This window comes from Pteropus vampyrus, unplaced genomic scaffold, assembly GCF_000151845.1.
Source record: "Pteropus vampyrus isolate Shadow unplaced genomic scaffold, Pvam_2.0 Scaffold14, whole genome shotgun sequence".
Lineage (NCBI taxonomy): Eukaryota > Metazoa > Chordata > Mammalia > Chiroptera > Pteropodidae > Pteropus > Pteropus vampyrus.
In genome coordinates, this window is record NW_011888795.1 from 10,586,681 (window position 1) to 10,597,063 (window position 10,383).

Below are 10,383 nucleotides of genomic sequence, written 5' to 3' on the forward strand. Positions count from 1 at the left end.
TAAAGGCAGTTTTTCCTGTGCTTGTGGCAATTGACAGTTTATCTCTCTTCAACTTAATTTATGTGTTTCAACTCTATAACTTATTAATCTTTTTGAGTATTACTTTTTCACTCAAAAACATTAATTGACTGCTTACTCTGAGAGCATGGAGTCAGGAGCATCTTAAGTCTGTCTGAGTGAGTTTGCAAAGTCTTCACAAAAATTGTAATTTTTGAGCCTTGTAGAATGAATATATGTTTTGAAGGCCAAAAGAGAAAAAGCCATCTCTAATATGGAGAGATTAGTAAGTTCAGTTGCTCAGAGGAGAGAGACATAGCACCTTTGAGGTACTGCAAGTAAGTTCATTTGACTAAAAGCAGATATTATCTGAAGGCAGTAGGAAATCATTGTAGATTAAAAAACTTTTTAATAGACTATTTTTTGAGCTGTTTTAGGTTTATAGCCAAATCTAACAGAAGGTACAGAGTTTTTTTATATAAACTCTCTTGGAGTGGTAAATTTGTTATAGTTATATGTACATTGACACATTAGTACCCAAAGTTTAAGTTTACACTAGTGTTAACACTTGGTGGTGTACATTCTTTGGGTTTGGACAAATGTATAATGACATGTATCCATCATTATAGCATCATACAGAGATGTTTTACTGCCCTAAAAATCCTCTGTGCCCTGCTTACTCATTCTTTCCTCCATCTTAACCCCTGGCAACCACTGACTTTTTTACTATCTCCATAGTTTTGCCTTTTTCAGAATGTAATGTAGTTGGAATCGTACACTGGGTAGCGGTAGCCTTTTCAGGTTGGCTTCTTTCACTTGGTAATATGTATTCGTTTTCCTTTTCATGGATTGATAGCTCATTTTGTTTTAGCATTGAATAATAATCCTTTGTCTGGATGTACCACAATTGATATATCTGTTCACCTTCTGAAGGACATCTTGGTTGCTTCCAAGTTTTGGCAATTATGAATAAGGCTGCTGTAAACATCCACGTGCAGGTTTTTGGGTGGACATAACTTTTCAGTTCATTTGGGTAAATACCAAGGAGTGCAATTGCTGGATCTTATGGTAAGAGTATGTTTAGGTTTGTAAGAAACTGCCAAACTGTCTTCCAAAGTGGCTATACTATTTTGCATTCCCACCAGCAGGAATGAGAGTTCCTGTTTCTTCATACCCTCGCCAGCATTTGGTGGTGTCGATGTTTTGGATTTTGGCCATTCTAAAAGGTGTGTAGTGGTATCTCATTGTTGTTTTAATCATTGAAGAGTTTTAATATGGAAGTGACACCAAATTTATATGCCTCAGAGTTCCATCTGAAAGCAGTGTTTTCCTTTAAAAGGAGTGGAGCCAGAACTAGAGGAAAAGAGACTGCTTATGAATCCGTTGCTGTGATTAACTAGAAATAAAGAGGACCGTAGTATAGGTCCTGCCAGTGGGAGAGAGAAGCCAAAATGAGAGAGCTTCAGTTGGAAGTATGTAATGAAGAAGAAGGGAGTTTCCCTAGCGATTCTCAATATACTTAGGGGATATTTGGAATTGGGAGCGGGGTAGCGGGGGGTTGTTTTTTGGTTGTCAGAATGACTGAGGATTTCTATTGGCCTTAGCAGGATGCTGAGTGTCATGCAATGCATAGGGCAGTTCCTCACAACGAGAAATTTCATTGGGAAACACTGTAGAGTGATGACATTCACTGAGAGAAATTGAATAGCAGGTCTGTGGAGGTATGATAATGAGTTCAGTTTGAACTCTCTTGGATTTGAGTTGTTTGTGGATACCAGTTGAAGATGTCCTTAGGCAATTAGATATATGAATCTAGAAAAATAGATATAAGTTTCAGATTTAGGAGTTGTTAGAGGTGGTTGAATAGATAATGTTTAAAAAGGTAAAGGTCTGAAAAATCTACTGAGGGAAGTAGAAGTGGTTATTGCTGACATACAGTGTTGTAGAACATCAGCAGTTAATGGATGAATGGAGGAAGTGGATCCCGTAAAAGAATAAGAAGGCCAGAGGGGACAGGAAAATCAGTGGTGTATTATAATTAAAGCCAAAAGAAGTGACAATTCCATCCAGGGGCGTGTGCTCAGTTCTGTCAAATATGGCAAGAGCTAAGCAAACTAAGGACATAAAAGTGTTTATTTGGCATCTGGAAGGATCTGGTCACCCTCCAGAGATTACTTTTAGTGGGGTGAGTGGCAGAGGTGGACACTAGTTTATAGAATTAAATAGTGTGTGGGAGGTGAGAAAATGGGGCAATGAATGTAGATTACAAAAAGTTTTCTTCTTTTACAGCCTGAACTTTCAAACATTATACATTGTCTGATTTTCATGTTAGTGTATCAGCTGACAGGTGGGCATTTATAGGTGTCTCATGGTTTGGGGTTATTTGAATATTTCATTTTCTCCTTATTTTATAAAAATTAGTTAAAAAGGAAAAAAAATGCTAACATGAATAATCTTAATTCTCATACATTTAATGCATTTGAAGTGAAGAAGGAAATTATTATGCATACTAATAACAGCAATTTTTCTGCACTTAAGCTAGACAATTATATGTTTATTTTGTAAAGAAAAGAACACAAAGAACCTGGAAGGAATGTTGGGTACAGAGCTTTAAAGACTGCAAAGATTAAAAAGGAATTGTGAGTAGGAATTCGTGTCATATTTTTTACTTCTCTTAAAACATGGGGATCTGAATTTGACTTTCAGACATGTTTTAGGAGCACATTATGTATAAAAGTAGAAGATTCCATGTACAAGGTTATCTTTGAAGGGAAGGAGAAAGAGGGTAGCTACTAAGGGAATGAAAGACCTGAGAAAGATTTTTTTTTAAAAGATAGATGATGACCTGAGCTTGTTTCTTTGTGGAAGAGGAAAGCCAGAAGACAGCAAAGTTGAAGATATAGGGAGGGAGAGGAAAATTAATAGACAATAGACAAGATTCCTTGAAGAGTCAGGATGGTATTGGATCCAGAATAATGTTCTGGGGCTTACCATTGAGTTTGAAGGCAGAAATAGTGATGGATTTGAAGGTAAGTACATTTGCACGTTAAACCATAGGGAGTTCATTCATTCGCCAGTTTCTGAATGCTTGCTGGGTGTTTCAGTCTTCTATTTTGGGTATATATGGTCCCTATCCTTGAAGAGGTTAAGGTCCAGTGAAGATGAGGAATTTCTAATGGTCTTCCTATTTTTCTTTGAGTTAGGATGTGAGCCTTTTTGGAGTCTTTCCTAGTCTCTCATGATTTCTCAAATTATCAAGAGTGGGTTAGAGATCATATCCAAAAGGACTTTTAAGTTACTTGAATGTAATTTTTCCTGACCTAGTAAATTTACTCTTAAAAGATTGATACTTTCTTAACTACTTTAGTTCTTTGAAAGAGATCATGGGTCTTTCTCTCTGTCATATGACAGGCATAGTTCTTTGTTATGGGGCAGTGTTGCTTTTTTACGCTTCTCTTCTCCAAATCCAGTTAAATAATAATATCATTTCATCAAACTTTTTAATAAAGCAAATCTTAGTTTATTAATTTTAATTTTTAAGTAAGTATTCTTAATAGTCTTCTTGAGGACAGGATCAGACAGCTAACAACTGGGAATGTAAGACTGATTAGGATTGTGGGTAGGAATTCTTTGCATTATAACCTATATGTGTACAACAGCGGTTCTCAATGGGGGACAATTTTGACCCCCAGGAGACTTTTGGCAATACCTGGAGACATCTCTGGTTGTCATCACTAGGGGTAGGATGGAGCTACTACTGGCATAAAGTGAGTAGAGGCCAGGGGTGCTACTAAAGTTACAATTCATGAGACAGCTCCCCACAACCAAAGATTATATGGTTCAAGTGTCAAAAGTGCTGAGGTCAAGAAACACTGGTATACTTTAACTAACATTTGAATACTTATGAACTAGTCCAGCATGCTTATCTGCATTATCTAGTTGAACCTTCAGAAACCCCCATGAGGTAAGTGATATCCTTCTTGCCCTAAAGGAACCGTTCATTGGCAGTGGAAGCTGGATACAAACCTTGGGCTTATCTCTTTAAGAAAACTTTAATATTTAAATATTCATGACACACGTTCTTTTTTAAGGTTATCTTTGGTCTTACATGTTTTGTTTTGTTTTTTTTTAGGGACAAATTTTCATGGCATTTGAAATACATAATTTATTTTTAATATTACAGATCTAGAAATGGCCATTGCCTACTGGAATTTAGTGCTTAATGGAAGATTTAAATTCTTAGACTTATGGAATAAATTTTTGTTGGTAAGTTCATGTTTTCTGCAGTTTCATGTTTTCTCTAAAATATTAATTCGTTCAGAGATAAATTAACATTTTAAAAGCATCTCAGAGATGGTAATGGATATAGAAATTGGATTACCAGAATTTTATTACATAAGTTGTTTTGCATTCTTGTATTTAGCATCATTTGAACTTTTTTTGAAACTTTTTAGTGACTGGATTTTTTTTTAATAGGAACATCATAAACGATCAATACCAAAAGATACTTGGAATCTTCTTTTAGACTTCAGTACAATGATTGCAGATGACATGTCTAATTATGATGAGGAAGGTAATGAAAAATTTTGCCCTACCAATTTGTTTGTGTTTGTTTTTACCTGCCTTCTTCTATCACACTCTTAAACTTCTACTCTTTTTCTTGGAGTGCTGTTTTACTCTTCTAAGCTTTTATTTATGCTTTTCTGAATGTATGAAAGAACTTCATCCTCTTTATTAATCTATATTGTTCTATATTCACGTTTTCCAGAAAGGCATGGGTAATTTTCATTCATTTTAGATTTTCATTTTACTTTAGGAACCTCTTATCTTAGTGTACTTTTTTATATTTGTATGTTTTTTTTATTGTTCTCTCATCTGTGAAGTTGATTGTAAACTTGAGTTTTTCTAATTTGAAATGTAGTTTAGCTGCTTACTGTAGTACTATTGGCATTCTATAAATATTCACTGATTGAATGTTTTTCTGTTATTTATGTATGTATAAAGATGATGCTACCATCTACTACTTGTTTTTCTTTTGTTTTTCTAGAAGTGATTTACCTTGATTTCTTCACACATACTTACCTAGTCCCCCGTGAGAATTAGCAGGATGTTTTTGAGATTATTGAATAGACATAGGTAATTCTTTAAAAAAATCTCCGGTGATCTTGGCCTCCTTAGAAGTGTCCTGGAGCCATTTAGTCTAACCAGAGATGATGTTATTTTATTCTTCGTTTTCATTGTCATTTATAGTGTTCACTAAAACGTAAGAAATGTCTAATCCTGCATATGACTGATAATTGTGTTGTTAAGCTTACACGAAACTGGAGAACTTTCTGATTTAGAGATTGGCCTGTGGCTATACAGAGGCATGCATATATGGAATTTAAAATCTTTTAGTAATTATCGTGAAATAGGATGGATTTTGATGCTTCCTGTTAATTTTCTTTGTAAGATTGCCATAAAATGCCTGAAAATTTGTTTTCTCCTACTTACTGTGCTTTCAGCTCTGGCAGTATGCCATCATTTCATGGCCGTTCCCTTAGACTGCCAGTTTTGACCAAATTACTTCAATGCCCTGACTTCATTGACTTTCAGAAAACCATAATATTGATTACCAAAAGAGTTATTTTTATCATTCGAGGGATGACTAAGTATTGGAATAATAGAGCAGAGAGAATATAAGGAAGACTTTTGGTAGAAACTCCAAAAAAGCTAGGATTGTGGAAGCCTCTATCAGTGAGAATATTTAAAATGATACACTTTAACTATTATGGGGGAGATACTTAAAAAAATAAAGAATTCTATTAAAATATTAGTCTTATTTCTCCTTTTCTTTCTTTCCTTTCTTCCATATATTTTTCCCCCCAGGAGCATGGCCTGTTCTTATTGATGACTTTGTGGAATTTGCACGCCCTCAAATTGCTGGGACAAAAAGTACAACAGTGTAGCACTAAAGGAAACTTCTAGAATGTACATAGTCTGTACAATAAATACAACGGAAAATTGCACAGTCAATTTCTGCTGGCTGGACTGAACTGAAGATCAATCCTCGCAATTCAGACTGAGGGTTGAGACAAAACTTTAAGGATACATCTTGGACCATATCGTATTTCATTCTCCTAATGGTGGTTTGGGCTTGTCTTCTAGTCTGGGCCGCTCTAAACATTTATAATTCCAACATTGTGGATTTCATCTTATATCTGTGGACCATCCTAGTTTATTCTCCCATAAGTCTTAGAAGCTTTATGGTGATTATTTTGAGGTTTCCATTCTTGCATAAAGCACAATGCTGTCTTCATCAGAAAACAGTTTGGCATAAGAATTAAACACATGAACATCACAAACAACTTATAAAAACTTCTTAAATATATGCTTTGGGCTAGTTGCAAAGACTATGCTGATAGCACTTCCAATGAGAGTGATATATTTAAGTGTACCAGATCTGGAATGGTGTTTTGGTTTAGGGGATTTTTTTTTTTTTTTCTGGCAAATCACATATATTGTTAATGTGAGTAGAAAATCTGATGGAAAAAATGTCAAAATAACCAACGTGAAAAATTTTTAGGATAACTTTGTGTGCTTACCTGAAAAATTTATTGTGTTTCAGACCCTCGATTTCAAAAGGTTCCACAGAACTAGTCTGCACTTATCTTACCCATGTTTATATATAATTGTCCTACAGGGAGCTTTTATTTAGAAAATGTCTGCATAATGTTAGATTCCACTCCTATCTACATTATGCACTACATAATTGAATTTTATTATGATTTTGAAATGCTTATATGCCTGGCAAATAAGTTAAACTATTTAATTTGTTTTGAATGTTTTAGATTGCTACACAATACAGTATTCTAAATTTAGGCATGAGGGTTTATTTTTTATTTTTATTATTTTTTTTTGTCAGCACACTATGGAACACAAATGAAATTCTCTTAATTTATAAGATGATAGTAGGAATTAAATTTTGAAAATGGTCGTGATGAGCCATGAAGTTCAATCCTTATAGGTACTGCTCTTTCGTACAAATAGTCCATTTTTGATGACTTCTTATTTTGTTGAAATTGCTTTAACTGCTAATCACTGTGGTTGCCAAATACTTACTCAAGGAGCAAAGATTTTCAAGCAGGCATGCACTTGATGCAAAATACCAACCTGGCTTCTATTTTCGTAAATTATTTAGTCTCTTTACTGTTTTTGTTCCACTCAAATTAGCTGAGTTTTCACATCAAAGCAGAATTCTATCTTGTATGTATGATTTTCATTACAAGACCTATGAGCTGCTTTCATGCTGAAAATGCTCATTTCCCTGTTCACTTCCTGACATGTGAAGAAGGGTTTATTGCTTTTTTAAACATTTCTGTAAGGCAGGTTAAAAAATATAAAACTTCAAATATTGTATGCCTATGGTCTGTAGCAGGAATAGATTTTGCTTGGTATGTCCAGGCAGTCGCTGAGGTCTAATGTTAAAATTATCCAAGGAATGTACTTCAGATTAGCAGTACATTTTATGTAGATGTGGAAAAAATTTTAAGAACAATGACATATTAAAACTACTTTTTATTTACATGATTTTGAAATTGACTAGAAAACTTTCCCCATGGATATTATATTAATATTCCAATCATAACTTTAATTCAAGAACACAATTCTACCAAAAGAAAATTTTGAAAATTTCTATTCAGTTTACTGGAATTGGTTTTTTTTTTTTTAAAAAAAAAAAAAGGGAAGAAAAAAGAAGAAGAATTCTGCTGCTTTCAAGTATTTCCTGATTTCATATTTGTAAATATAAAGAGGAACTTCAATTATGAAAAATTTTTAAAGATATATATATGTAATATTTTGTTTCCTGTCTTGAAGATTTGAGTTATGATATTGTTTTCAGATTGAATAATTAATTTGAGTATGCTGTGTTTTGATATGGGATCCCATTAGCTTTTTTCCCCCAATATAAATTGTTTTTCATAAAAGTCTGATATTGGTTCATGGCCTAGTGCCTTGGGTTTTACAGACTTTTTCTTTGACGCAAGACCTTTTCACTTTTCAACAAAATAGTATTTGTCATCAGTTTGGTACTAGACATTTATAATTACTGTGTAATTATAAACAGATACATAAATCTTTGAATATAATTATGTAGCATAAAAGGTAAGGTTCGCTCTATGATGGCATCTTAGAATTAATACTATGACTAGGGCTGAAAAGAGAAGACTGATTTAATGTGGTGTGATTATTCTGAGGATAAATGTCTGGTTACAGGGAATATTTTGTACTAACAAATGCTTATACACATGGCTTTGTGTGTGAGTGAATGTGTGCTTGTGTGTGAAAGAGGTTGAAGGAGACACGCTCACACACACACAACTTGAATTGCTTTAAGTCATTAGTGTTTCAGTCTTCATTCTGGTAAACTCCCCATGCTGATTGTTTTGAACTGAACCACAGGTACAGTTTCCTTTTTGCCAAATGTCAAAACAGGTACACATTTTTAAATGTAATGCTTCTTAAATAGTAAAGTGTATGAAATTAGAAGTGCCCACATATAAAAATACTTGAGATCAAGATTATCTTTAGTGACTATCATCTGCATATCTCTGTAAGTTCAATTGTGTTTCTTAACAATCCCTGTCATATTACCAACAGAGGCAATAAAAGCTTCAGTAAAATTTCCATGACTAAATTTTTTCACATATTATTTCAGTGTAATATTTTTAAAGACTAAAATATACCTGAAAACTTTTCCCGGAAGAATAATAATTCATGGAAAGATCATTGTAATGGCAAGTTTTAGGGAGAAAAGACATGCCAACTCTTGTTTACTACATTTAAAATGTTTACAACTATACTGGGCTGCTTTATTTAATTAACAGTACTGTAGTTGTGTAATATGGCATTGTAAGTATGTGTTCTTCATTAGACTTTTAAAAAGTTTTAATGAGAGAAAGTAAACTTAATAAAATAACAGGGGAAATCTTTTATATACTATCCTTACTGGGGAATTCTTATTTAAGCAAGGTATACTATTTTTTTTTCCTCAAAGATTTAAGTGAATGAAGTGTTCATCTATTTTTTATTTGATGATAATCAAGAAGTTCGAGTAGTTGTAGCTAGTTTAACGTGCACTTTGCTTAGATTTTTAAAACATATTATTAAGACTACGTATTGTAAACCTGTAACTTTTACATATGAATGACAGAAGAAAGTTAAACCTAATGAAAGAATTTTTGAATAAAAAAGGAAAGTGGTGCTGGGGAAATTTATTATAGTTCACAAAGTATGCCTTTGTAAACCTGAATCAACTTTTAGCAAGAATTAATTTATGTAGTTCTAAATGTCAAATTGTGTATATTTAATAGAAAGTACTTATTTGGCACCTCAGCAGTTTAAATGTTACTTTATACTTTTAACAGTATGATTTATATTGAATACATAGATGTTTTGATAAGATTTTATCAAATTTGATAATGTAAAATGTTTTTAAAATGTGAACTATTTAACATATATCTTAATAACTGAGGACACAATACCTGAATTGTGATTTCTACATAATGTGATAATTAGGGTTCAAATTATGGCTCATCATTTAATTATAAACAAGTATATTCTGAACTCTACTTGCCTCCATTTTTACAATCATATAGCAATAATTTTTATTTATAGATGTGGTGAAGTTATATATCATGATACCTTTACCTTTGATTTCTGAGGTGAAGGGGTTTATATTTTATAGTTAAGATAAATTTGAAAATTCCTAATAGTACACATCCCCTTTTCCAGGTTTATCCTATTTGTTGCCATTTTGGTTGAATACTTGGCTTGATTTGTACCTGATTCTGGAGGCAGATAGTGCTGTTTTTTTAAACTCAATACAGTTACATAAATGGTTTTACCAGAGCATTCTTGCCATCTTATTTTCTTCATGGCCTGTTGGGTAATTGGCATTTCCTGCTGACCAACTCATTTATTTGGCAACTTTCCACTAGGCTCAATGTTTTGTGTTAATGTGGCTTTTGACTTCTCTTTCGTTGTTTGTTTTTTTTAAAAAAAAAAAATTGTCATAAATAAGGAAATTATGATAAAAGGTACACAGCATCCGTTGTAGATGGAATTCCTAAAAGTAATGTCTTCATGAATCTCAAAGACATTATTTTGTGACTCATTAACCATTTTTAAAATTGAGAGTCTAAATGTATTTTTAAGTATATCCAAATTTTTCTTACAGGTATTAAGTGTTTTCAGTTTAATTCTTTTGTATTTGTGCTGTGCAGAAATCAATGTTATTTGTCTTAGAACATTGGTTTTCAAGCCATACCTTAAGGCTGCTGTAATTTGTGAGGCTGGGCCACAGCAGGCAGGATACCTCTCCTTCCACTTCATCTATAGCTTTCT

At 33.2% G+C, this 10,383-nt stretch overlaps 1 protein-coding gene across 1 annotated transcript in view; it reads left to right on the plus strand.

Annotated features, from left to right (window-relative positions):
• DCUN1D1 (defective in cullin neddylation 1 domain containing 1) overlaps positions 1–9,603 on the plus strand; it is a 17,999-nt gene extending 8,396 nt beyond the window's left edge. Inside the window, exons 4-6 of the mRNA XM_011382795.2 lie at positions 4,181–4,263; positions 4,474–4,570; positions 5,866–9,603. Coding sequence (XP_011381097.1) covers positions 4,181–4,263; positions 4,474–4,570; positions 5,866–5,945 — 260 coding nt within the window. The 3' untranslated portion in view covers positions 5,946–9,603. The remainder of the gene's footprint in view (positions 1–4,180; positions 4,264–4,473; positions 4,571–5,865) is intronic.
• Positions 9,604–10,383: the final 780 nt, after the last annotated feature.